General features: G+C 41.3%; 2 protein-coding genes across 10 annotated transcripts in view; one reads left to right on the top strand and one right to left on the bottom strand.

The window, feature by feature from the left end:
• The window catches only part of LOC135498420 (protein-glucosylgalactosylhydroxylysine glucosidase-like), a 36,909-nt gene that overhangs the window by 1,417 nt on the left and 7,532 nt on the right, over window positions 1-27,960 (top strand). Inside the window, exon 1 of one of the 5 annotated variants that reach the window (XM_064788678.1) lies at window positions 14,998-15,220. The exons of 1 other annotated variant lie outside the window; for it this stretch is intronic. The gene's annotated coding sequence lies outside the window, so the exon portion shown is untranslated. Of the gene's footprint in view, window positions 1-14,997; window positions 15,221-21,050; window positions 21,119-21,204; window positions 21,375-25,243; window positions 25,266-27,960 lie in introns of those variants that run through there. 3 more of the 5 variants (XM_064788680.1, XM_064788679.1, XM_064788682.1) reach the window with 3 other exon arrangements.
• Window positions 110-27,193, bottom strand: LOC135498419 (protein-glucosylgalactosylhydroxylysine glucosidase-like). 5 transcript variants are annotated; one of them, XM_064788673.1, is made up of 12 exons: window positions 26,536-27,193; window positions 8,559-8,692; window positions 8,082-8,323; window positions 7,520-7,745; window positions 5,743-5,936; window positions 5,128-5,429; window positions 3,836-4,163; window positions 3,167-3,403; window positions 2,603-2,844; window positions 2,162-2,365; window positions 1,745-1,862; window positions 110-1,394 (listed from the first exon to the last, which is right to left on the bottom strand). In XM_064788673.1, the coding sequence occupies exons 1-12, from the start codon at window positions 26,545-26,547 to the stop codon at window positions 1,195-1,197; spliced, it is 2,439 nt and encodes an 812-aa protein (XP_064644743.1). In that variant the 5' UTR covers window positions 26,548-27,193; the 3' UTR covers window positions 110-1,194. The 5 variants fall into 5 exon arrangements, with proteins under 5 accessions (XP_064644743.1, XP_064644744.1, XP_064644747.1 ...); XM_064788674.1 differs by lacking the exon at window positions 26,536-27,193 and adding an exon at window positions 19,426-19,597; XM_064788677.1 differs by lacking the exon at window positions 26,536-27,193 and adding an exon at window positions 13,351-13,421.

The following is a 27,960-nucleotide window of genomic DNA, read 5'->3' on the forward strand; positions in this document are numbered from 1 at the left end:
TATTGTGGCATTATTGTTGGCATCATACACCATGGTCCTGGGGTAGAACCAGAACCGTATTTGCATTTTCATCCAAAAAAGCATGTAAGCAGGAACGCGGAAACATGTGACAGGGTATTTTCTATTTATTTTCTTGGATATTGCTTATGACAAGTAGAGGCAGTTCATAATATTTACATCAAGCATAAGTAGTTTGGGGAGTAGAGAGTTGTCTGGTCTGAGACCAACGTACAAAAGCTTCCTAGTTCTCGTAAGCTCCCAAGATTGGGTATCCCATCGCAGATTGCCTATGGCCACGTTCAAATAATGGAATCATTATGCTTCTAAACGTCTTCGTCATGCATGACTTTATACTAAACACTACAAACCTCATTAAGCAATGCTACGTTCATAAATAAAGAGCTTTGTACATTATAAATGATACACATTATGTTTTACTTATACTGTTTCGGTAAAAAAGTGCGAGAAAGAATACATCTAATGTGATTTGCATTTAACTCCAATGACCTATTGTTACCACGTTCAAAATGACTTGTACACATGTTCGAGAAGTTAGTATGATGTCCCCTAAGCCACGTTTACTGAGTATTATATATGGTATCAACAGACTGAGATTCTGTGTGGCTTTACTGGAATAACGAGCTGCATTGAACTGCATCTACAGAAGAACCTGGCAATGTGCTTGTATCTAAAACCAACTTATGATAATTATGTTGGGCACCATCTGAGTAATTAGAGTGTAACAACAGTACTCTGATCTAATGACAGCAAACAATAACGGCGGTTGTAACAGCTAAGTGTGGCAAGATTAGGCTGTATCGTAAATGCCATCTCCTTCCTAAAATTAATGTGTCGAAACTTAGCGAGTCGACGTACATGTGAGGTTTAAACAAATGGCTTGCCTCCAACCATGTTGGCCTAACGTTACGAAGCTCGACTTGTCTGCATGACTCGACCTCATCATGATTCCTCGTCGTGGTTTTTGTAAAGTTACGACAAAGATCCAAAATTCGTGATCAAAACTGACTGCCAAGATATCCCATTTTCGACGTTGTTCGCATTGCAATACTGCAGAGGTGTGCCTTTGAGCCAGTTTTACTGGGAGCATCCTGAAGGAGAGACGGCTATCAGACAACGTCCTGGCCGAGCTCTCGCCGCCCACAACAACATTAACTCTATCAGAAAATCTAACTTTTATCTCAAATGAGTGATATCCATCGAATTCGTTAGCACCGTAACTAAAGTTACAAGAAATATTGTCATTGTTCCTATTGTTGATATTGGTGTCGCTGCCGATATGATACTGCCATGTTCAGGTGGACTTGGAAGAGAACAGGAGACTGTTCGAGTTGGAAAAATACTGACTAGGCCACGGGGGTAGGTCTCTGGCATATCTGGAATAGAATAGAACATAGCCGTTATCTAAAAGGCAGAATAGAAAATGTATCAAAATCCTCATACTGTTCTTTCTGTGGCAAGTTCAGAGCTGGATATGATACAGTCATACCAGGATACAGTTCACGCTGTCATCAACATAGAAGTTAAAAACGCGACTTGATCCCGGACGAAGATTGGACTAGTGTCAGATGCCTCCTCGCAGTGTATATGAGATCGGGAAAACCTAAAACTCAAATCTTTTAGATGTTCCCTTGGCCGCATTGTACTGGGAACCTAACGTACTGCGTTGTTGATGTGTCTGCTGTGGCCCCTATTCAATATGTGTATTGGGTGTTATGGTTCCTACCTTCGAAAATCTCCTTCTCCTCCCCCGTACTCTCGTATCTCAGCTTAAACGTCCCGGGCCTTTGCCGTTCTTGTAAGGTCAGGGTGACGAACGGCTCAGTAGTCTCGCACCCGTAAACCTGGAACAACACCACAATTTGAAAAGTGATGAGGTTGAAGAAGAACTACCTATAATAGGTGCCAAACTCTTTGAACTATGGCGTTCGGGTTTTGTTCAGTTTGGATTGAGATCCTTAGTACTTCTTGTGTAAAGATCCAGAGATCCGATCAGTTTAGTGAGAGAAAAATATGTGTCATTATTTGGATTTCTTGTTTGATTTCGGTTTTCATATACTTGATCATTCAAGAAGCGTAGAGCTATCAAACCTGGACGTATACAAGTTCGTTATTTGTGTCCTATGGAATGAAAATGACTCACCTCGATCTTGAATATTGCACCCATGTATGTGATGCCCTGGAACTTGACACCACTTGATGATGGAAGACACTGCGGATTGATGTCCATGTGATCGGGGAAGATTCGGATGCCTCCGTAGCCGAAGATGAGCGTGGATAGGAAGGCAGCTGCCCCGGGAACAAAGTTGGAGGTTTGGACCATGTCTGTGGTTGTGTCTGTCCACACCTGGAGCATAATGAGCAGTATTGATAATCAGGACTCCTCTGGGATCATTATGGGTAGGCAGAACATAGGAGAGCACATTTATCATGTACAAACCATATCAATAGCATTACCAATGTACTGTCGCTAAGGGATAGCATACTAATTCCTCTATTTCCCAGGAGTTCCACCAAGTACCTTCGCAGAGCCAAGTCAAGAGCCCTTGAAGGACACAGTTGAGACAAATTCACCAAGACTCACCGAAAATGGCCCCCTTGGATACCCAGTGGTCATCTTCTTAAGCGACAAACCGGCTTTCTCTGTATCATTCAGGGCTAACCAATTCATCACAATAGCTGCGTACGCATACACTGGCGGATTATCCACCAGTTGAGATGCGTATTTCTCCAAGTTATTCCTTCTGTCTGCTGGTGATATCTTAAATGCTAATGGGTAGTCCACCATCAGAGGACCCGGGATGTAGAGGTTCTTTTCGGATGCATCTGAAAAAGAAGAGCAGTTTGAGACTTATGTAAGTAGTGGATATAAGTCTGGTAGACGTCCGATACATCACAATTGCATGGAGATGGAGACTAACCCATGGCAGAACAAACCCCACGCCATGGAGTTGATTCGCTGTGAAAGGCAATTAATGGATTGAACCTCATCAAAATTTTGGCGAAGGGTTGGGGTTAGGGTGCCTACAATATCCAGACCAGAGGCTAGAGGTAGACCATGCCCTGGGAAGGCAGTACCCTTCCGGTAATTACAACGACATGGCTGATGCCATGCAAATGTTGAAGAAACAATCGATTGCTGACTAACCTGTTAATCTACTGTAGCCATCAAATGGCTCTCGGAATTCATCAGCAGCGTTCATGGGATAGTTCATCTGCCTCGCCACGGCCATCCAGCTATCCGGTACGGCCCCTTCCTTGTCTACGAGGCAAGCGGCGTAGCGAGCATACTGGATGGCGAGAGAAGCTCCTATGTTGGTGTAGATGTCGTTGTCTACCTTTCGGGTGTTTGACCTGAGTTGATATGTGTCTGGACCCATAACTCCTGAATCATAGAGAGTTTATTAGCCTTGGACCCTAAGGAACTAACGATTCTCAAAAACCTTCAACAAATGCAAGTGCTATGATAGAACTACTCTTTGGTGAAATCGCCAATGTATGGTGACGGATTAATGGATACAACCTTGTAAGGCAACGAACAGTGGTACTCTGCCAAATGTCCAAAGTAGTGATAATGCCACTTACGAGACCACTTATCGGCAAGATATCCATTTCCCTTTTATCGATTATTCCTCTATCAAACAAACCACATGGTGTGTGCCTTTGACTTATAACAACGTGCGGGTTGTCGTTACAGATGACATTCTGGTCGATTGGTGCCCAATTCACTCACGACATGACAAGACCAAGTCGGTAGGTTGGTCTCGCCATGTTTTTATTTTCATCAACACTGCGTGCTGGCTGTGATCAGACATACCTAAAATATCATATCGCTTCTTTGTTTTACTATAAGTCGCCTTTGATACAAAATACTCCGCCGTTTCTGTCAACAGAGGCAGACCTTCCTCATTTGCCAGCCAGTTACGATCCTCAGTCGCTAACACGTACAGACGGCCCGCCATTGCAACGTCAGAGGTCACGTGATCTGCATATTTATTGACGTCACTACATGCTTTACACTCTGCTCCTGGATTCGAACGACATATGTTGCAGTCGTTCGGCGTGACGTCATGTCCGGTTTGGGCGCTTTCCCATGGAAACTTGGCACCTTTTCTCCCAACCTCTTTGGCAAGAGCTCTAGCAGCCTGAAAAAGTGAGGTTGGTCAATTGGAGAAGCGATTGTCTACCGATATTTCTGATATTCTAATGATTCCTAATACCAAGATGACTAATACACTGCAAAAAAAGGTTACTGATCAACCGCAGACGACGTCTCCAGTTTATAGTCACATGACCTCTTTTGTTTTGTGAGAGCAGAGGAAGTCATCTGACCAGGGTTGCAATAAGTTGATGATTAATCACAAACCACTGTGGCCAAATAAGATATAGTGATATTTTACCAACCGCCAACCACAAGATAGGAAGTTTTTCTTACAATACGCCTGCCAAGTTCGTTCCATTCTTTTGGTGAGGATATTCGGCATTCATTAAAACTCAATGTTTTTGATAAGTTGCACTCTATTGTTATGCCTAAACAAAGGTGTGGGCATGTGTGATGATAAAAAGTCTGCACGATTCGAATAGAGCCAACATAAACATAGCTGATCTGAGGAGAAAATGTAGCGAATCTTTTAGATGATCGGAATAGAACGACTTCGAAATTAGCCAGTATTTTGTGAAACAACAAACATATATCAAAAAGCTCGGTCTTTTGTATCGGAGCCAGGAAAATTGGTTGGAAAGCCAGATAGATTGCATTACGGATAAATCACTTAAATAGCATAAAATAACACTTTTTTAATGACAATACGCTCAGCTGCTAGTCAAAGTGCAAACTCTTGTAACAGTACCCTAGTCGCAAGTAATGGAGACCTCAGTCTTATTCATAGCTCACGCGCATTGGTCTATTGAATACTCGTAGCCATCGAGAAGCGTCGCTTTTGGTTCAGAGCAAGTCGCGAACCCAGTTGTAATGTGCGCATTAGTTTATACATATAAACTTACTCATTAAATTTGACCCTAGGCCGAGGTCAGTATCATCTGTTACCTCTAATTTTGGCCCTAAAAACGAAGTGACTTCATTTTCAGCTGAGTTATGATCTGTTTTACCTGAAGTCTGTCTGTCCGATATTTTAGGAGTAATCTCGCAGTTTCTGGAGAAAATATCAGAGTCACTGGAAACGTCCAGACGTCCTGGTTCCACATCACGTGACCATTTGAATTGCCGTCATGCGCAAAGCCTTGGAAATTGACAGTCTCTGTCGGAGGTAGGGCACTTAGTAATTGATACATGCTGCTGTAAGCAAGGTCTTCTAACTCCTTGTTTCCCTTGATATCTATGCTGAATTTGTTCCAGCGGTTTCGCCATTGACTTATATGGCGGCTGTAGAGCTCTTTGCTTGCTCTGAGAGCTGAAACATACAGAAAATTTGATTAGAACTTGTTTTTAGTGGACTTCATTTGGTTTTTTTCATTGGTTTAGAAATCAATGTCGATACGTTAAAGTGCTTTTTTACCTCTATCTTTGAATAATACGAGGATGATATTGATATTGAACCCTACTCTCAGATAAACATCCCATTGTTATTCAGTTTATCAAAGACTAACTTTTCTACACATATGGTACCTGAAAGATGAGTTATTGCTATTTGATGCGACTTTCTCATATTTGCCTTCAGGTTACTCTGTTCTCGGGTGCACTGTCCTGAAGGTTTTGTAACTCACATTTTGCTAAATGAAAGCTTGCCTCTGCTCTGTCTCTGTCCGTGTCCACCACCCGAATAAACTGATTGGTGGCCGTGCTCTCAGATGCTCTCATCATGATCAAATTAGGATATGTGTAGAACATATAGATGTTAGTTGGTTTGACGCTGGGGGACTCTCCTGTCAGTACTCTACCGCTGCAGTTTCTCTCCCGACTGAAAAATTGAATAGGCAGATATGTAGAGTGTCGTAGTGAGAGAGAGTAGGGCCAGCTCCCAAAGGTCACAAGATGTCCATGCTTTCTGCTCCATATATGCAAGATAGGTGTTTTTCAATTGACCAATACCAACTGGAGTGCCCCAATTACTGCTCATGGAAGTAGCGACTGGGTATTCTGTGTAGTACACCCAAAACAGTTATACCCTCTCTTCTTACAACTTACTGATATCAGCTTTTCATGCTGGCCTTTGATGGAGAACATTTTCTCAGACATCTCAGAGAAAATCGATATTCTCTGTTTCAACAACTTTTATGCGCATGCCCTGCGGGGCCCCGTCAAATATCATTTTGCAAATACATGTACTATTTTTGGGCTGTTTTATTGGAACTGGTGAAGGAGGTTGCTGTCTGCTAAATGAGCTGAAGTGGTCTGGTGTTTGACTAAGTGATTCAATGAAGACAACATGTACTAGTACAGTGAAACCCCGGTAACACGACCACTCATTGGACCTAGGTTGATAAGTTGAAAATCCGGGGACAAAATGCATGATTAAGTTTTCTAGCCAAAATTGTTGAACTTTTTCAAAGGTTTCATAATTTGTCATAAGTTCAAAATTCTGAAAAATTTCAAAGCCAAAATGTTTTGGGGCTGATGATGTTTCTTCATTTTGAGCAAAAAAAAAACAAGTGAAAAAAATATTTGGACTTGGTAATTAGAGAGGAAACCATTCGGGATCGGCGATTCTTGGTCGTCATAGTGGGGTGGTCGCGTTACCGGAGTGGTCGCCGACCGGGGTTCCACTGATATAGAAATATGCAACTACAAGGTCGTCAGAAGAATATGAAGCCATTATTTTGGATGGATTACTCTCTTCGGGACTATATTTCCACTACTCTATCTATAGTGATATGGTAAAATAAAAGGAATGACACAACGATTTCCTAAAGGACCGAGTATCTGACATTTTTTATATCAATATTCATGGCAAGGATCAATTTAGCTCAAACATGACGTAAACAGGTTTTCAACTCTTCCACGTCACTTCTGGTATGCGATGGAAGGACGACATATTCGAATTTGTCAACAGATATGTCTCAGCTAATCAAAGTAGTTATCTCCGAAATCCTACTCAAAATTCCACCATTATCCATAATTGTCAAGTTTAATGAGAAACTGATCGTTCAATCTGTATTGAGATCATTGCAAGCTTTTTGATCCATGAAATATTGCAATATATTGATCATGATCATCGCCAATAATCAGTCCTGTCTATCAAATATCAGATCAGGAGAATTATTGTTCCAGCCAGGTGGGTGTCAGACCTACAAATGAGGCACCCATTGAGTTCAAACTATGACAATTTCAACGCTGAATCAAAATTGCTACAAATTTATTTCATTTTCACTTAATTTATGCTTGCTTGGTATAATTCGAAGGAGAGTAGTTATGAAACAGGCCATTCAGAGACCATTCTTCTGTGTATTCCAATGTGTTAGATGACAGATCATATGATGTGTGTGGAGTGATACCAGCGAAGGCGTTGACGGCATCATCTAGATGCAGATCCTTGACACTCACCTGACCCCAACAATGAAATCACACTTCATGGTGACGTCATCACTTTCTGCTGCCTTCAGAAACTGTGGTTCGAAGATGACATCTTGGTGTAATAAAGCGCTGGCGTGGCGCTTGATGTATACTTCCTGTACGAGGACATTACTCAGAGAAGGGTCGGCGTGGGCGTAAGTGCGGAGGGAGCCGGTGAACTGGGCGTTCACCATGTCAGTTTTTTCCTCGTAGTATCCTAGAAAACAAACAAAACAGATCACTCCGTAAAAGCGAGAGATTGTACTTGTCGGGGAGGTCGATTAATTCCGGCTTCTTAAACCAATGCTAGCCCTTCCTACTCTCTATTGCTTGAAGAAGGCAGGGTCCGTTCTGACCAGGCTCAAAGCTTCAGAGCCTGCGACTGCTGTGAGTAACGGCACAAGTATACAAGCTTTCGCCTTATATGCTTTTTTGGATTTGGGTTATTGGCAATGGCCGATGCAAAAATAAGCTCATCGATTGTAGATCTGCCAAAAATGGATGCTCTGGTATTAATGTTGGTAGTTGTGGATGTTAAAAATCATTATCTTACCTTTTTCCACGTTTAGACTGTATGTCTTGACCTGATTCAATGGCCTACCATCCCCATCACTATTCTCTGGTTTGATAGTAAATGCACGGTCAGGGAAGATCCTGGTCCTATGACTGGCTGATCCCGCCCCGCTGTACAGCCCGGCTAAGTGGATAGTGTCCGAGTAGGGGACGTAGGCTAGGTATCCGTTACCGACGTACGGGATGAAGTTGAGGTCCGTGGCCCCATTGACAGTTGGCAACCTAAACAAGGATCAGACTATCATAAGTTTGGGGAGGGGTGCAAACTGCAAATCATATTTCGTAGAAATCTAGCTGTCATGTTAATCTTATAAAAGTTGTATCATGTCTGAATTCACTTTCAATTTCTGTCTACATTATGTCTTGTTCAGTTCGTAATCAGCGTTATTTCAAAGTTTTCGTCATGAACCTTAACTGCTGGAACATCTCCGCATTGTCTCAACAATCCAATATTTACCTATCTGCGACAAATTCCTTCCAGCTTGTTCCTTTGTTGGGTATTGTTTGAGGGACTTGTCTCTTGGTCGGCCATCTTGATTCTGATGCTCGCAGGAATAACAAGAGCATCAACAGTGGTTGCCAAGTCATGTCCTGTAATGAGAAGTGAGGCATCTAAATCAGAGGTGATCGTAACAGAATTGGAGAAACTTGCAAGAATTAAGCTGTAATATACGGCGTTGATAGAGATTATATGCAAGAAAGAGGCTTGGGATTACTTCCATACCAGCCATGAGGGTGTGGGGGAGGGGGCGTGGGGTATTCAAAATTGGGAAATCTGCATAGTATACAGTTCTGTCAAATGCAACGAGATTACTTGGAGCCTCCTGCGAAAGTCACAGTCCATCTCGATCACTGGAGTACACTCTAAATCATATTTGCAGCCACTGAGGCAATTCTATGATGTTAAATGAGCCAGAAGATAGACTTCCCATGAGAAAGATGAGTTCTAAAAAAGGCACATCGATTGGTGAGGCTATCTGCCGGTGGTAATAGCCCTCAGTGCAACCTCAATGTTCTCATGACGTGACGAGAGAAAATCTCACGGGTGGGGCGGAAATTAGCCATACTGCTGACATCATCGGCGCCAACAACTGTTTCTTTTAACCCTGCCGGAGTCTTTCAAAACAATAAATGATTGTGTCTGACCCTGCTGACCTCGATTTTGAAAAACTTTTTAAAAAAGGTCATTCAAACGTTAAATCAACTGCAAAGATAATCTTTTATATCACTGAGGTATATACATACGATATGTTGAGAAAAATCTGTACAACTATCGAAATATACGATTACTTGGAACTATTTCGGCTAATCACTTTGCCACCTGCGCGACCTTGTCACTATTGTGGCGCGCTCGTTTGCATACCGCATATAAGAGGCGAATAAAATCTCCATTTCAACATGAAAGCCTTGATGGTTCAGCGCTGAAGGTGTTTGACTGTGGATCGGCTGGTCACGGGTTCGAACCCCGGTGAATCTGCCGAATTTTTTTTTTCTTTTTTTCTTCTTCCTTGTCTTGTTATCTAATCATCCATGTACAGATGTAAACATTTTCATTATCATCATTATCATACCCCGCACCCAAACTTTTCAAACTCCAGCACATACTGATTCCGGGCGTTCGAGTACATGAATTATGAGGTAGATGTATTGTTTCAATCATCGCAAATCTGCCTAAAACGGCAAGTTTTCTCAGGTACGGGTACGGCAGTGGCGTGCGTCTTTTTCATTGAAACGACCTCGCACGGCCGGCACCGACATATATCGTCGTTGATGATGGAGAGAGCGGTAGCCGGTACATATTGAGCACGGTTCACCAGCAGTTCAATCTGCTCATGACGTGACGAGAGCAAATCTCACGGATGGGGCGGAAATTCGCCATATTGCAGACATCATCGGCGCCAACAACTATTTCTTTTGACCCTGCCGGAGTCTTTCAAAACAATTGATTGATTGACTCTGACCCTGCTGACCACGATTTTTAAAAACTTTAAAAAAAGGCCATTCAAACGTTAAATCAACTGCAAAGATAATCTTTTATATCACTGAGGTATATAAATACGATATGTTGAGAAAAATATGTACAACTATCGAAATATACGATTACTTGGAACTATTTCGGCTAATCACTTTGCCACCTGCGCGACCTTGTCACAATTGTGGCGCGCTCGTTTGCATACCGCATATAAGTGACGAATAAAAGCTCCATTCAGCATTAAAGCCTTGACGGTTCAGCGCTAAGAGTGTTTGACTGTGGATCGGCTGGTCACGGGTTCGACTCCTGGTGATTCTGCCGCAGTTTTCTACTTTTTTTCTTCTTCCTTATCTAGTTTTTCAACTGGAGCTCGAAGGAGAATCAGAAATAGGTCTCTTATTCGTGTAGTTATTGCGGGTCCAGGACAAAAATCCTGCTAAGACTTTGTTTCACATCATATTCAGTTTCTTACTGAAAGATTCTGCCATGTGTCTTGTAAAGAGTGGTCAAACGCCTGGTCACATTCTTTCACCAGTGCTGTCAAATCAAGTGGTGTATGAAGCATATAGCTTGTCCCCTCAAATTCAACAACTATAACTCATTAGAAGGAAACAGTACGAGAAAGAAATTGACAACAACAAAGAAATGTTGTGAATGCCGCTTTTTGGGAGCAATTATTCTCTTCCCTGCCAGTATTGGCGTGACTGATACAGGAGAATAACGAATGAATAAAAGCAGTAAATGGGAGATTATAGTCATGAGTATATTGGCGGGTCGTGAGGAGGATCTGGTCTCACTAACAAAGGAGATGTTGTTGGCTGTCTTGTGTTTCAATTTTGAACAGGACTGAAGTGAAAATGAAACTGAGGAAAACGAATTCTGAATCAGTGTGATGTGGTACTTACAACTCGTTAACTGAGCCAACGTAGACTTGACAAGTATTCAGTCTTGACTACGATGACTGGTTTCTGGAGCCAATATTCCTCTAAACATGACAAAGTATGTAGTGTCCAATGTGGCGATGTCTACTTCCTACAATGCATTGATGTACATATTCCACCATATTAAAATCGACTATGACAATAAGTGCCTTTATCTATGTTGATATTATGAGATACGAGATAGCGAGTTCTTTGGGTCAACCATGGGGGTCTATTTCTAAAGCCCGTAGCACACTAGCCGCCAACTTCGGCGTTTACAGGCGTTTTTTGCCGCAAGAGTCCTAAACGCCTGAAAAATCCCTAGTCTGCTACGAACGGCGTCGGCGAACGCGACTTGCCGCCACTTGCCGCAACTAAACGCCAAATATCTAACATGTTTGATTTTTTACGCTTGTCGCCGCGTTCGATCGCAAGAAGAGGCCAGGTGTGCTACGGATTGCCGCCTGAATTGGCGTCGGCGGTGAGGCTATGGCCAATCAGTATGCGTCTTGATGTCACATGATTTCAAAGTGGCAGCCTAAAGTGGCGGAAAAGACGCTATTGGACGCCGATTCTGGGCAGATGTGCTCTGACCGGGATCCACTGGTCGCCAACTTCGGCGTCGAGAGGCGTCAGCTGAACGCTTCTTGTCGCCAAAGTTGGCGGCTAGTGTGCTGCGGGCTTAAGAAGGTAGGTACTTGAAGGAATCATGTCAATTCTACACTTCACTGATCGGTTTGATTGACAGTTGATTGATGTAGATGGTTCATTGAGTGAAAATTCGAGTATTTTCATTTTCAATCAAACAGCAAAAAGCATCAACAAGAAAATTGTCGTTGTGCGAATCATCAACTGGTGCCGCCTTTTTTCAGGCTCAACGACCATCCCCCTTTACAGGTAGTCCCAGACAGACGACAATCCATGAAAGCTAACCTTATGAACTCGAATGACCAAAGAGGACCTAATAAAATACACTAAAGAAATCCGAGCGCATAATTATCAATTGTTGTAAAAATGTATGCCGTAAAAAGTTATCAAAAAATATTTCTTTCATGTTCGCAGAGCAAATTTAAAAGAGAAGGACATACCTGTTATCGTATTATGACTCAATCATAGTTGGTTTCTTAGAAACGAAAGAGACCCTGGTCTCTGACCAGGTCGGAAGATACGAAAGTCACCACGGAAGCTACACCCCTGTCCATCGCAACGCGAGGTCCCCTTCTACAAGTACAATGCCGACTATCTCTTAATTCTTTGAACACTCTCCACACATTCAGCGCAAGAAAGCGATGAGATATTATCACATTAAAATAGTTTTAATTGTGTCATTCCCGCTAATTACTGTGTCATGCTTAAAGATCTTGCAATGAAGTTAGATTTAATTGCACAAATTACCATGTTATTCGCTGAGTAAAATAACTTTGGTTAGAAGGCAGAGGCCTGAGGGAAATAAGATTGAAGACTTGGCAGATGAAGCACACGGCAGTAATATCAGAGGGGATGGTTATAGGAAGATGGTTAGTTACCGCACAGTTCAAGAACCGCCAGTTGTTTATCACGTGCAATAAAGATGATGACATGAAGGAAGGCTACTTCGGTAATAAGCGGAAACGACCAGGAATACTATTCAAGTTTAAGACAAATAACACTGTCGTGAGGGTTGTTGGGCCACGTGGAATGCGTGGAATATTTCCCTTAGATTCCGTTGTCAAATGTACAGTAGATTCAATTTCAAGTAGTTCAGTAGAAGGAGACGTGGTTTGTTTACTTCCGGTAGGAGGGCGACGGGAACGTATGCTATTTGTTTGAATAGCGCGTGCATGAACATCCAACCGCCAGCCCCGTCCAGCGTTCATGGCAGGTGTAGTATACGCATTGGCCTTCGATCATGTTTACTAGGTCCGGGTTATTGGCGAAAAAAGTTGACATCACAGATTTTGCGAGAACTGTATTCTGTAAGGTCATCGTGAGGTAGAGCAGGGAATATCAATTGTGCAGAAAACAACTTGAACAGTGACACTACAGAAGAAATGAAACTTTTTCCGTTTGTAATGAATTTAACGATAAAATATTTGGAATATAAAAGTGTCATTAAGGGCTGTAAAAAGATGTTCTTGACATGTTTCGTACAATACAATAACAACATCACGAATGTTGGACAATGGGTGGGGGGGGGTATGAATTAAAGTCACAATAACTATCTAAATGCAGTAACAGCGTTTTCTCCTTATCCATAGACTGGCCATAACAGGAAGATATGAGTCTGAACCAAAAAAACAACAACTTAATCATTTGTTTGTGAAGAAAATGCAGGAGTCAGAACAGAAATCAAGTCGAGAAATGTTGATGTGACTTACTCTCTTTTGCTGCTACAATCTTTCTCCGAGCGTTCTTCTCAATCTAGTTCCCTCCGATCTTCACCTAAATCAAATCACTGTCAACCTCACAGACACAATACTAAAAGCCAATTAGACAAATCAGGGTGATAATCGTTATCATTTATATTTATTTGTCGAACCACTCATTGGTCATATAACCCTGGTTTCCTTGTCATAAATTTGGTATTTTGAGTGGTCAAAATTCGCTGAATTTTCTCGCCATGTTTTCCCTGTGATGTGTGCCACATCTGTCTTTACCCAAGATAAAACAAAAATCCAACTTGTCATGCACGATAAAGCTATTTTGATGTAAATAATGCGTAGCCGATGATAACAACATTGATTTCTCTTAATCACAGGATTATAGAAATTTCGGAATATTTTCTTCTGTGGATATGTCACGCCCACACGAGATACGTAGTTTTAGGGTCAGAATGTAATCTAAACCGCGCTTAGAGGACATTATAGTATCCGTTCAGTCAACGCACGAAACCGGGAACGGTCTGTCTTCTGTACACTGCTTCCGCACAAAGCTTGTCTTCACAAGCTTTCAAAAAAACACCTTAAAAAAGAAGTTGCTGATTATGCATTTGTTTACAAAAGCAGTTTTGACGACACGAGTATTTGCCACATGTGACGTCGAGACTCGCAGCACATATCGCATAAATGCTCTGCAAATATAAATAATATGTAATATGTTTGATATCAACAATTTCGCGAAAAATGGATTAGTTTACCGTAAATAAAAGCTCATAGCATATTGTTCTAAGAAATAAATTATTCGGTAATAAGCCTTTGCGTGCTTTACGTTAAAAGCGTTTGGTAGTAACACGTATAGCAATGGGCAGTGCTATTAGAACTTGGCCCACGTGTGAATGTGTATGCTTTCAAGACATCTGATATGAACCCTGAACGCGCCCCCAAGTCACCGTCGATATATTATTAGAATACTGTTAGTTTTGTAGTATCATTTCGAGTAAATTTGCCAGTGCATAGTGCCAAGTACTAGGCCAGGACGGCAATAATGTCCGTAACGTGACCTTTGCAGCCAGATGTAAGGGAGTGATGTTACAATTGGAAGGTCGTCTCAACGACGTCTAAGGTCTCTTTCATTGTTTAAACATCAGGGGACCAGCAAGCAAATTTATTCAGGCATGGACACGTCGGGGTCATATCCTCACAGTCATGGAAAAGCAAACGTCCCAAAATATCAATTATCCCATATTTATAATCAACAAATATGACCAACTATTGTTTTCCTCTGATCGCTTAGCTTATAAACATAGCCATTCCTTATTCGGAAAGTGATTGTTGTCAAAATAACTAATTACATTACATATTCTAATCATTGTTTGCATAGTCTATTTGCAATCCGACCATTCCAAAATTTAACACTATATAATAATGAGATATTAGAGTAACGATGCGCTGAAGTACATGAACAATACATTGAAGTTTTAGCGAGGAATTCTGAAAATAACGACAAGAGACTATTGACTCAGTATTTGATAATGGTACCTAGAAAGGCTGTCGAGCTTTGCTAAATACGTTGACACATCAATTATCTTATCATTGTTTGTCCTATGACTCGTTGGGTGAGATTTCTGAGGAAATATGTCACTAAAGAGTGACACTCTAATTCAGAGTTGGCACGACTTTACCATCAGTCCCGGTGAAATTTAAACTTATTACAAGAAGCTTTAGACGGGTAGGCGTTGCATTGTTATAAGAATCGTTAACAGTTCTGCCAAGACACTACCGGATTCTAGATTGAAGTGACTTTCGCTCTTTGATAACTTTAACGTTGCTGATCAACAAACCGACAAGGACTTTATATTTTGACTGACAGGTAGGAAATCTTACTTCTTGTCTACTCGTATTTTGATTGTCTATTGAGTCTGATACCATACCTTTATATTAACGTTAGATGACTACTTTTTTACTATACTGTATATATTTTGACTCGCCTTCAACGGAATGATGATGGTCAGAGATGATCACTTCATCTGGCAAAGATCTCATGCAAAAACGGCGGATCGGGTGATCAAATTTAAGTTACGTGCCTTTGAATTGCCAGGAAGTCCCCACAGCATATGATGACCGCCTCTCCAGTCATTACATACCCTTTTTGCTTACAGGATTATCATTCCAGCATGCGCAACCTCTTTATTGGAGTTTAAGGCCACGAGTTTTAAATATCGGTATGACAAGGCACAAGACTTGTAAGAAGCGGGTGTTGCAGCATAAGCATTGTAAAACATGTGAAAAGTTCCATTGTAGGAGATTGGTGTATATCTAGATTATGACAGAAACCCATGTCCGTTACATATGCCTAATCGTCTAACAAGGTGTTGCTTCCATACACCTTTCCAGAAATGGGGCGCTGAGTGTCCGAAATAGTGATGTCATAAGGGGAAACTAGGCCTTGTGGTGTAGGGACAAAGGAGATAGTCATGGTTGACCAACACACTTGAATGCCTTTGATGACGAACAAGGGGGGAAAAGTTAGTTCCAATGCAAGCCACTAATTTCGGGAAGCATGTACATGTATATGCTCTTGCATTTGTGTAGAAGATGTTTAATGCACTGCATCTTCGTATCGATTACCCCATACCAAACAGAGTCTTGCTGAATCCTATCTTGGGAGTGCCACTTGAGTTTCAATCTAGAAACTGCTGGAACAGTGCAGTGACTTCTGTCCTGATCGGGCTCAGTTTGTGCAAATCGATAAGACGTTAGAGATGTTGATGTAATAAGGCTGTCGTTGTCTGCGGTTACGACAACGGGATTGTCGTATATCGAATATGGCAGTAGGTCTATGATTCAAAGTCATTCTATGTAGGCAACGGTCAGTCAAGCCAACACCATTTTGCGTTCAGTCTCCATCAGGGACAAAGAATTCACTCTGTACCTCCCGATTTTGTATACATGTAATTCCTTGTTTTACTCATTCTTAACATTATTTCTGTTCCAAATAACTGTATTCCGCCGTCTACCAGTGAGATTGTTAGGCGATTTGCCAGTGATGTTTTTTTGGCATTTCATGAAGTGTATACATGGTGTACTGTCAATATAGCAAAGCCTCTGAGTATCGCATGAATATCGCATGTAACGGACATGGGTTTCTGTTAATGCCCTTTAGTCAGTCACTTTCCTTTGTATTAATTGCAATTACTACAATCAATTACTGACAGTTATCATATTACACGGGAATTAGGCCATCATATAGTTAGTACATTGTATCTTGTCATAATGTAATTAATGAGTCTGGTACATTCCTGACCAGATTTTAAAATACCATTTTGGGTGGTTTCCTTTTTTATGGAAAACTCGGTAAAATCGAGGGTATTTCAGACTTTACACGAAAAGAATGACATATCAGTCTCAGAAGAATGAACACTTTAGATGTGGTTGTAAGTGTACTCAACGTGCACATATCACAGTGTCACAATCAGCGTATGAGAAATAGACAAGAGGTATTGTCGCGTATTCAGACATTACTGGTATATGGTACTTATTGCAATATACAAGTAAGTAGAAACTGGGTTAATAAGCTCATAGTGATTTGCCTGTAATTGACACTTACCAATACGTAATCATATCATTTAACCGTCGCTACGCCACTCTTTATTGCAAAAGAAGCTCATTCTGCAGCTGGCTCGGTGTGTATAATTAATTGTCAGCAGAGACCACAGCCTTTGTCTGGTCATACTCCTCTGGTGTTGTTCAAAGCTAGGGATGGCGTCAGAACAGCTTTTACCAGATACATTTTTACCAGAAGGAATACTATGTTGGCATTTTAAGCGACCTCCATCCTTTCTGCCATGTCTTCAGGCTGTATCATTCACGAAAAAAAGGTCATTGTCAATCGCCCTGACTTGGTGTATTTATCACCCGGTGAAATCGGCTACACTAACAATGGAGCACAATAGAGCTAAGCAACGGAGCAACCTCAAGTATTGTACGCTTTATATCACGAATACGAGTCAAATGAATAAAAGTGGCAAGTGAATAGAACCATAGTCTTATTTCACAATGGCTAAAGTATCAAATCAGACCAACGATCAGTAATAACAGTTCGGTATTGTTATCCCACGCTATCTTTTATGTCAATTCATGTCGGAGTTGTAACTCTCTCTTGGTGTCCTAGATTCGGTCATGCTAGTAACGTGCGTCCGGAAACCGGTTCATGCCTGGATGAATATCAATGCTGATTGGTGATGAATGATGCTGTGATTGATATGGTTTGATGCGGTTTTGAGGTTAATCTATAATAATAATAATAAATAATGACCAGCCAGTATTCAATGTTCGTCCCCATCGCTGAACTGAACATTTTCAAAGTTGCTATCGAGTTGACTGTGGGATTTCATTGGCACACTATACAAAACCGCAACAATTATAGTATGAGGAATACCATTTTACCCTGGTACAGTGGTTAAATAGACATGCCCCCTGTGAAGAACCATTTGGACCTTATTCAATGTTCTTGCTTTGAGAACCGATCGCGAAATGACTTATTTCATGGCATTTTGTGCCTTGTCTGGAAATGACTGTCAGAAATGACCCAATACAAATGATTCCAACAAAAATGTTGTCGCTTCTTGGCAAAATCGAGAAGATATCTTCGAATTATAAGAGTACTACCATAACCCGCGCTCCACGTGAAATATTTGTGAAGAGGTACAGTGTCAAGATGTTTAAATTAGTGGAACGTTCCTACAGTTTAGAGTATACCACAATACTGTTCAGTTAAAGCATATGCATCGGCCATAAACCTCCTCCTACCGGCGAAGTGACCACTTAAGTACAAAATGGGCTACATGTTCGGTACTGACTTATGGAGAAGACTGATGAAGATGAATGCCCGAAGACAACTTGATATGCCAGGGAAAGATTTAACTGGGCCAGTAATTGATTTATTGTGTCCACTCAATTTAATCTTGACAGTAAACTATTTCAGGCATTGTAATCCCTTCACAGTTGATTGAGTACAAAACTGTCCCACGATACTGATAACATTGGATTGATTTAAGTATGTCATCTTCAAAATGCCCCTGTCTAAGAAAACAAAATTGTCATGGTGTTCAGCACGTTTAGCACTGTCGAACAGTATGTTATATTTCTGTGCATTCTGTATATGATATCTGCTCTAGGAACACGCAATGATCACACAAAGGTGTTTAACTCGTCACAAAGCAGTTTTGTAGGAGTAAACATTCCTTTAGAATTACGATAATCAGTATTTGATATGTATAAACTACTAGTAAAACAGGGAATATGGATTGGGACCATATAGACACCTGTGTGTGCTCAACCCGGCACCTCCTCTGCCCACACCTGGCCGTTCCTAGAAAGTCTGATCTTAACTATTATATAGTTTTCGGCATATTCTCAGTCACTGAGCAGGATCCGTTGCACATTATTCTAATATTGTGAACACCTGCTACTACTTCGTGCCTGCTGAAGGTGGGACATATATAGGCCTACATTAGTAGTTAAAAAACATTACATTCAGAGCTGTAGACAACATGTGGGTGTTAACATACAGGGTAATTAGTTCAGAAATGTATGCGCTGCATTTCATTCAAGCACAAGAATTTAGTAAATGAACTAAGCACCACCATTGACTGAATTGGAAACATAATGTCTCACTTGATTGATAAATGCAGGAAATATAAAAAAGTATCATTGTTGCTGAATATAATGTGATGGTGTAAGATATGCGTAGTTGTGGGTGAATAGAAAGAAGACTACGTGTACTTGATTCCTTGACAGGTGGCCTCACATGTAACTGGACTTGACCCTTGTCGATCAGTTAGATCAAAACTGGTTGAAGTTATCCCAAAACTGTTTAATGCTATGGTTAACGATGGTGAAACTGTTGTCAGAAAGCAGATAACCATCACCAATGGAGGTGAAGACGCTCGAGAGAATACAAGTTTGAACAGCAGCAAAAAGAGCAGTGATGAGTTGTCATCCAGTATAAGCACATGCAGTAATCAAAATACCAACACTCAAATGAATGTCACCGATTCATACTAATAAACTTACCAGCAGGTATTTCGGGTCATTAACTGTATACTACATCCAAAAAATAGAACTTTTCATCTTCCTTTCGGCCTCACTCACGTCCCCTGCAAAAAATGCGCATCGGCGACCTTGCGAGTTTTTAAGAGGATCCATGAATAAAAGCATGTAGACCAACAACGTGCAAGCGAAGCATTGAAATGATATTGAAATATTGCCATGAATTATGAAGCAGTCCATGTGCACCCGACTATGAAAAATGAATAAAATGATAATTCAATAGTGTTGTCCCCTATGACAATATGAGGACAAAGAGCAGACAGTTGAAAAGGATATAATAATTCGTTACACTCCCTCCGGTGAAGGCCAGTGGAGCACTCACAATCAAGATATAACAATCTAACGCGGATTATTGGTCCTTGGGAATATTACGGGTATGGCATTTGTCATCGTTTGTCAGAATAGTAACTCAGCTGGGTTTGTGATTTAAAGGAAACAGAGAAAGAAGATGATTCTTGTTGACCTGCGTTCCCAACTAAGCAAGGGGAAAGAGCCAGAACCAACTCAAAGACATTACACCGGGTCAGACGAAGATCAGTGAAAGGACAGGAGCCTCTGTCATTACAATGCCAACGATCAGATCCTACCAATGGGTGAACCTTGTCAGAGAGCACCGTGTTAAATTGCGGAACATGAAACCCGAATGATGCATTGAAACGTACCGCGGTACTTTGGTGACCTCTGGGGTGAAATAGCATCAGACTCTGACATCAGCTAATAGCGAACTCGACACTAATCACACAAGGCTTAATGAAGCGCAAGTTTTGTCTCATAACACCAATTAATGTTACAAATCACAAAATGATAACCGACCAGAGGCTCCAGTCAGACATGGGTAAAAAGCATTTGGCTGTCTGAGGGACCGTGTGACTGACGAGTTTGCTGGACGCGCTGGATATCGATCCAATGTATTCATGATGTTAATTTCTGTCTCCCCACGAGACTGAAGGCCATCCAGCGTCGGCCAGGGTCAATTGACCGGCCAGCAAATATCGCTGAGCCTGCAGAGTCCCCTTTGGAGTCCACTTGACAGCAGCAACCGTAATTGCGACGAACTCGGTCTGTGAAGAGGGGTCGAGACTCCATGAAGAAGCTGCCATGGGCTTACTCTTAACAACACTGCAGATTGATTGACGACAAGCCAAATTCCTTTTCAGATGATACTGTGGCAGTAACACTGGGTCAGCTGATTTTCACACTGTCGTCGACCCATAGATATTCTGTGATCAAAAGTGCCTATTTATGGTGATGAAGCATGATAGGAATCCAAGACCCAAGTACCACTCAGTCGGATCCTGCTGATAATGATCAATCTCTAAAATAAGGCAACCACGACAACATATTGGCCTACTTAGGTCATCAGATGTTAATTTGAATGACAAGTGCGTCCCATTCAAGCACGTCTATTACTGCACAGTTTCAAGTAACCAACTCAGCATGAAATCAACAGCAATAAATCCAGGAAGATTCTTGGGTTTTTCGGACATTTTCCACTGAATGCTAATGCTGGTAAACTAGCTTTATGACTCATTTATTGGGTGCACATGGTGTAGGCCAACTCCAAAAGCCTATAAAGTCACCGTATTATGACTTGATGACCAATACGCCAAGTTAAGAACAAGCGCAACTGGGGCCAGTGAGCGAAGCTAAAGCGTAGGTAAGCCTGCTTCATTCCATTGGAGTCGGGTTATTTGTCCAGTAAACATTGAGAGTTCGTTGTCAAGTGAGAAATTATCTTGAAGTGAGAAAAAACACTGCTGGTTTTCTGGCGACACGTCGGCCTGCCGAACTACCCTTCATCAGCAGGGCAGAAACAGGTCTTTGATATTTTGTTGGATACACTAAACTTGGATATCTGTTGAGACCCTATGTAGTGACGGCAAATTCGGAGGAACGTTGTGATAACTTAGACGGTAACTACCACAAAGCCTGTTGGGCATTTTTCTGCATGGTTATTTGATGAGAAGACATGTAATTCAAGGCGAATGTTGTCCTGGGTGACGCATCGCATCATCTGGTTGATTCTACGTGACATGCATGAGGGCAAATAGATATCATGGAATAGGCCTATAGTATCACGGCCTGCATGTTCAAAACTAGTTTTTTTCCCTAACGCTGGCGATAACTCAACATGGCGCCTTCTCCTTCTGTCAAGTCCAAGCTTATTTAACACGACTGATTAATGTACCTTTGAGAGTTCGCGATGTTCTTGAATGAATGAATGAAATTGTCATTTATATAGCGCCCGTATCACTGGAACAATGTTCACAGGCGCTCATAAGCTTGCACAAACAAATATGTTTTTAAGTCTCTGCGGAAAGTATTGACGTCCTGTGCAGCTCTCAGGGTGGACGGTAGTGAGTTCCACACCTGAGGCGCAAGAATGGAAAAGGATCGTCCTCCGAAAGTTTTTAGTCTGTATTTGTTTTCCTTTAGAAGGTCCATAGATCCAGAGCGAAGGGAGCGAGGGGGTGTGTAATGTTCGAGGAGATCGTTGAGGTAATTGGGTGCCAAATGATTGAGTACACCAATGAAATCAATGTACATACGAGACATAAAGTGTAGGACACGACTGCAACAAACAGAGAGTAGAAACTAAATACTTAAAAGGGGCCAGTTGATAACATCTAGTCGATCCAAGTGATTCAGCAATCTCATCATTTTGAAGATTCTACGACTTCTATGTCTTCGTCCGGAATGTTAAAGTCCAAGGTGCCAAAAACAGAACCTAACCATGGGCACAAGTGCAGTGTACTATACACCCAAGGACAAGAGACGGGAATCTTGAAACTATGATATGCTTTCAAATCGTGATACTCACTCGCAAAGGACAATTATTATCTGTTTGACTCATTGACATCCGGTCATCAGTCCCAGATGTAATCAACTCAATTTCATCCATTGTCTGATCTCATGCATTGGTTAGCTAAAATGGCTAATTAAAACTGACAGCGATATTTAGATGCGGTGTTACATTTTAAGAGTCATTTACTTCGTCAATGTTATCTTTGTAACTATTCACTGGATGATGAGTATTCGATTGTCATCGGAGAAAGAGTCACAAAAGATGCAATTCTCAATATGGGACAATCATGACCCAAGAATCAGCTAATGCTCGTCTTCCTCTGACCAGATGGTTCATGAGACAACATGAACAGCACACAGAACTCAACAGATAGCATTATGCACTAATCAAATTGATAATTAAACATTTAGCTGGTTGAATTGGAATAATATGTCACGTGGGAGACGACACAGCCCCACCAGTCACCAGTATATGTAATTCTCGGATGCAATTCCTCCAAGAAACGCCTCCGTAATTGCATTACAGTAGGTCAAGGTCTCTTTGAACCCATGGTACTTGTATTGAATTACTTAAATGATGACTAATCGCTGTCTGTTTATTAGTTTGTTGAACTTAATTGTAGACTAATTCGATAATAAGCTCTCAGATCGAGGAATCAGAACAAATTGATAAGGAATCTCTTTTTTGTTGGAAGTTGACCAAAATGAGCAACGGCAGATGACTCGCTGGTGTCGTGTTATGACCATACATCATCCAAATATTAATATACAGTAGGCCTATGGTTCTACTGGCCTGATGATCTATCACAAACTGACGACTTGATAAAGAAACGAACATTGCCAATCAGATGAGAGTCTTAACTATCGAACTCGGCACATTTGATTTCTGAAAGCCTATTGGCCGAAATCTATCTTTGCATGACAGCAAAAACTAAATTTGGTGATTACATCAGCGAAACACCAAATATGCAAGGGATAAAACAAAGGAACTGTGTTTATCTCACAACCTGCAGGTGTAGGCGTACTTGAGGCCGGCATGAAATTCCACAGTCATCAATAAAAGAGAGTGACATCCGATGCCACTTGGTAATGTTTGAAGTCATTGAGGTAATACTAAAGGATGCTTCTGGTACCTCGAGTGGACAGGACTGGTAAGAGGCGACAGAGCGGACAATGGCATTAATTGAAGGTCGTCAATGATGAGATCGCACCTGTGTGACTCTTCTGATAGTAAACAGCTGACATTGGGAATAGTAGCAACGCATGATTGAAGTTTGCCATTCAGAGGCAATTCCATATTGATTTGTTGTTGAAGTAATACAGACGAGAGACAGTAAGGCACTAAAAGAACTTGCATTTCAGATTTCATATACCAGCCACATTTCTATCTCTTTTGGTCATCATCAACCACCTCGAATCTCGTTCTCGATCCAACCGTGCCTTTTTTGGTATGAAAAAACCTCGATGTTAGTTGATGCTTACTTGATGATGACAGCCATCCTTACCGGACAGTTATAGATCGATCTTGAATAGTTCATGTTAACTGAACGCAAAACCGAATATCATTGATTACTTTGCTTAGCATATTTACTGATGACGACCGTGTCCTCAAATCCATGCTGTTTTTGGTATAAACTACAGATAGGCTAACTTCAATAAAATAGGAAGTTTGCAACATCATCCCCAACATACAAGTCCAAGAGCTTGGCTACACAGACTAGGATATTCTCTTTATGCTTTTTCCTCTTTATTCCTGGTTAACGCAGCAAATCAAATAAGCGATGATTATCATGGTTTGATGTCGTTCCTGATGGATAGTCCTGTCAGAGACGGAGGGCAAGCTCTAGTCTAATCTTATAATCGATACGTCGAGATTTGCCAACTCTACAACTCAAGCACTTAAGAGTAAGCTCTGATAAAGCACGGGTCCACGAAATATAAAGCTACACAAAAGGTAAACAGACATTAAGCAATGCCATCATACTAATGCAAAATGTGGCCTTCGAAGCAAAAAATCGGAAATAAGGTATTAATGAGTGACGAAAATGTCATCTTTCATGCGGGTTGTTCAGGTAGGCTATCTTAAAAGCCATAGTACCTTTAATAAAAACAAAACAAAACAGTTTTCCTCTGTCAAGTAATATTGTCTAAGACCTGTACTTTTGTTCTAGCATAAGAGTTATTTGATGAATTGACACTGAAATGTAGAAATGACCCAAGAAACAAATCTGAAACTTCCCGGCGCCCCACCCGTCGGATTTGCTCTTATCACGTCATGAGCACATGTACCGAATATCTACCGGCTACCGCTCTCCCTATTTCAATTGTACTTCGGTAGCTCAGTGGTCTAAGGCGCTCGCCCGATTGGGTTTTTTTTGCGCTGGTTCGAATCCCACCGATGCTTTGAGTCCCCAACAACGTGAAATTGAGCAACTTCAACGTGTCAATACACAATTCTGATTAGACCGGCCAAGGATTTTATTTTTGATTCCAAATCCTAGGGTCCTCTTTATTCTACATATGAAGTGTGAACACCCAGGTCCCTGTGGCAATTTAATTGTAAGCAATAGCGCAAGACATACTTCACACGCCTTAACCCATATATATACTGTGAGACACCAAAAAACCAGCCGACTGTAAGTTCTGTTCGAAGAATGAACATGCCATGAGGCTGTGACTGCCAATCAACTTAATTAGCCACTAAGATTTAAAACTTACCTTTAAAATTCACTTCAGGCAGCACTGCCAGGTAACTCTGCCAGGTTAAAGTTTAATCCATCGCTTCCGCGTTTCCCGCCGATCAGAGAAAAGTTAAGATGTCTGAGAAATCTGACCTCAGAGACATCCCAACTTATTAACTTGTGGTGCACTTTTAAGTTTCGAACTTTTGTGCATATTTTGTGTTTTAGTCTAAGCTTACCGATGAGACATCTCTACGAGGTAGCCTATACACAACTTGGAGCATTTATCTTTGGAGCAGCTTATTAGCTTAGCTGGAGGTAAAGTATTTTCTCTTTCATAAAAATTATTCCATTTTTGTCTTGTCTTGTCCTATATTTACAATATTATCGAATGCTCTCGAGTACTCTTCTGTTTTGTTCTCACATCTCTGCCTCTTTTTCATGCGGAGAGGCTGCACAGAGATTGTTCTCTGACTGCTATTTTGCCCTGAGGCGAGGACCGTTATGTACATTGGCCGTATCAACTTGACCTGCCAAGCTGTTGAATATCATTTCTCTGGTCATCAACAATGATCGCCGAGTTTACCAGGTCAGTCTTGGGCTACAAACTGTCGTCCTTATGTGGCAGTCAAATCATCAAGCACCAGTACCTAACCCTGTATGGCGTTCACAATTGACTTACAATAGCATAAATCATACATGAGCCATTTTAATTATTTTAAAATATAAGTGAATATTCGAGTGTCATATTTACCAGGTGTTTGATACATTTTAACCAGGTGCATGACACAGTTAATTTCGCATTACAATATAATTCTACTGATAAAACTACTTGATGAATAATGCAGAACCTCTCTGCCTGAAGATGAGTGGTGGAGCGGCAGTGTAGGTATCGGCATATTATCGTATCTACCGATTGTGAGAATATTCATGGTAACAAACTTCAGGGTAGATAGCCAACTAAACTCCTCAACTAGTCATTTCTGTTAGAGAACCTGATAGATAGATATACAAGGTCAGCATGGAGGCAGACGAACGACAAATTAATAGCTCATTTGATAATCGTCTTAAGCACAAAAGATCTACAATCATGAAGATGTCAGTTAAGTAAGATCGGCGAATATGGTCGTGGTGTTGAGATGGTCTACAGACAAGAGTGCCAGAAATTCCAATAGATTCTTAGATGTGTCTCTCGCTTCTTCATATCTTGTTATATTGATCAGAATGTACCAAAACAGACAAATTTATTCATCTCCAAAGAGCATGCCATGCCTTGATACAAATCACGGTGTGTTAAATTCGATCTTCAACTTTGAATAGTGGTGGTACGAGATAATGGGTGATATGAATAAAGACTAGCAAATGCTTTTATCTGAAACTCCATGTACATTTACACTAGGCCTTTCCGTACAAAATTGAAGTAAAAGCATTTGCTAGTCTTTATTCATATCACCCATTGAGTGGTAAACTGACAAAAATGATAACTGTTAGATACTTACCTGCAATCGAAGCCTATTCAATGCCAAAATTGAAAAAATATGGCCCTAGGCAGTTAACATAATAACATGGAAAATATGTATAAACTTACATGTGCATTCATCTATCCCTCCTCCAGTATCTTCTTGCATTAGTCCAAGGTTGATACATGTATATCCATTACGTATTAGCGATATATTCCATCCGATACACAGTTATCTAACAACACCAGGTGCCAGAACAGGATCCGACTCTCACTGAAAAAGCAACCTCTCAACGAAATCTATAGTTTTCATAAAATTATTCCCAAACTTGTGTTTCTAAAGTGTTTTCTTTTGAGTTCACTTCACCAGGTGATTCACCATCCGACCAGATCAATCTTTGCTCTCTGTGGATAAAAAAGCTCGGGTTTCACAACTGTGTTTGGCTACATTTGCATCCTGTTCTCCAAATTCAATTTTCTCTGAATAAATCACATATTACGTATAATTCTACTTCCTGATGAGGACGTCAGCATAACCGCACATGGTGCGACACAGCTGCACGCTTCCGTTCCTTCTACGACACGCCTCTCGGAATCTTACCCCAAAACGAACACCTGCAGTCCGAATAGTATGGATATCAGCGCACCCTAGGTCCAGCCAGCTCCAGTAGGACCATTCCAACAGCAGGGGGACCTTCAACAGAACACTCCTCCCTGAACCGCACTTCCACAGAGGGAAACCCCGAGTCCAAACCACCTCCAGTATCCAACAGCAAGGGCAATCCCGAACACCAACAGAATGTGACAACCGTGTGGCTTCCCTGCAGTATGGCCGCTATACACCAGGGTAAACGTGCAGCTGGTGACAGTGAAAAAATCCCAACTCAACGAAAATATGTAAAATCATCCGAATTCAATCGAATATAATATGTAGAATTGGCTGAATTAATCATTCATAGAGATGCTATGACATTTGCCGAGGACTTGTTGGTGGATCAGCGATCTGATGGACAGTCCAGCGGATCGATGCCTTGTCCTGCTTTTAGTGTTTTGACAGCGCAAGATAAGTAACGTTGCTGCTCCTTGAATAATCAAAGCTTTTTGAGGCAGGAGTTGATAAGATTGTGCTTTATCCGCTGGTAAAGTTTTCAATTGGCGTTGTCAGACCTCACCAGACCATCTCTATGAACAGGAGTTTGCTTATCCAAAGGTATGCAGTCCCAGTCCGGATTATGCCTTCGATAAATATATGACTGTGTGTGGTTTTTACATTTGTGAAGGTTCCAAGCTTAAAACTGTCCCAAAAACGTCTAGTGAGGGTTAATCCAAATGAAAGTCCGATTCATATTCGTTTTTTGCGCTGCTTGATCCGCGCGCTATACTTGTAGCGCAAGTGGTTTTCCTCCGACTCCTGTTTTAAAATTAAAGATATTGGAGACTGCAGTCTTGATCTTCAGCCGAATTCCCAAGAGGCAATGTCTTGGCAAATATTGATGGCAGTGCTTGCTATGAAAAATCCTGGGCATATATTGGATGTGTCAGTCCCCTTCGCGG

This window comes from Lineus longissimus, chromosome 13 (assembly GCF_910592395.1).
Source record: "Lineus longissimus chromosome 13, tnLinLong1.2, whole genome shotgun sequence".
Lineage (NCBI taxonomy): Eukaryota > Metazoa > Nemertea > Pilidiophora > Heteronemertea > Lineidae > Lineus > Lineus longissimus.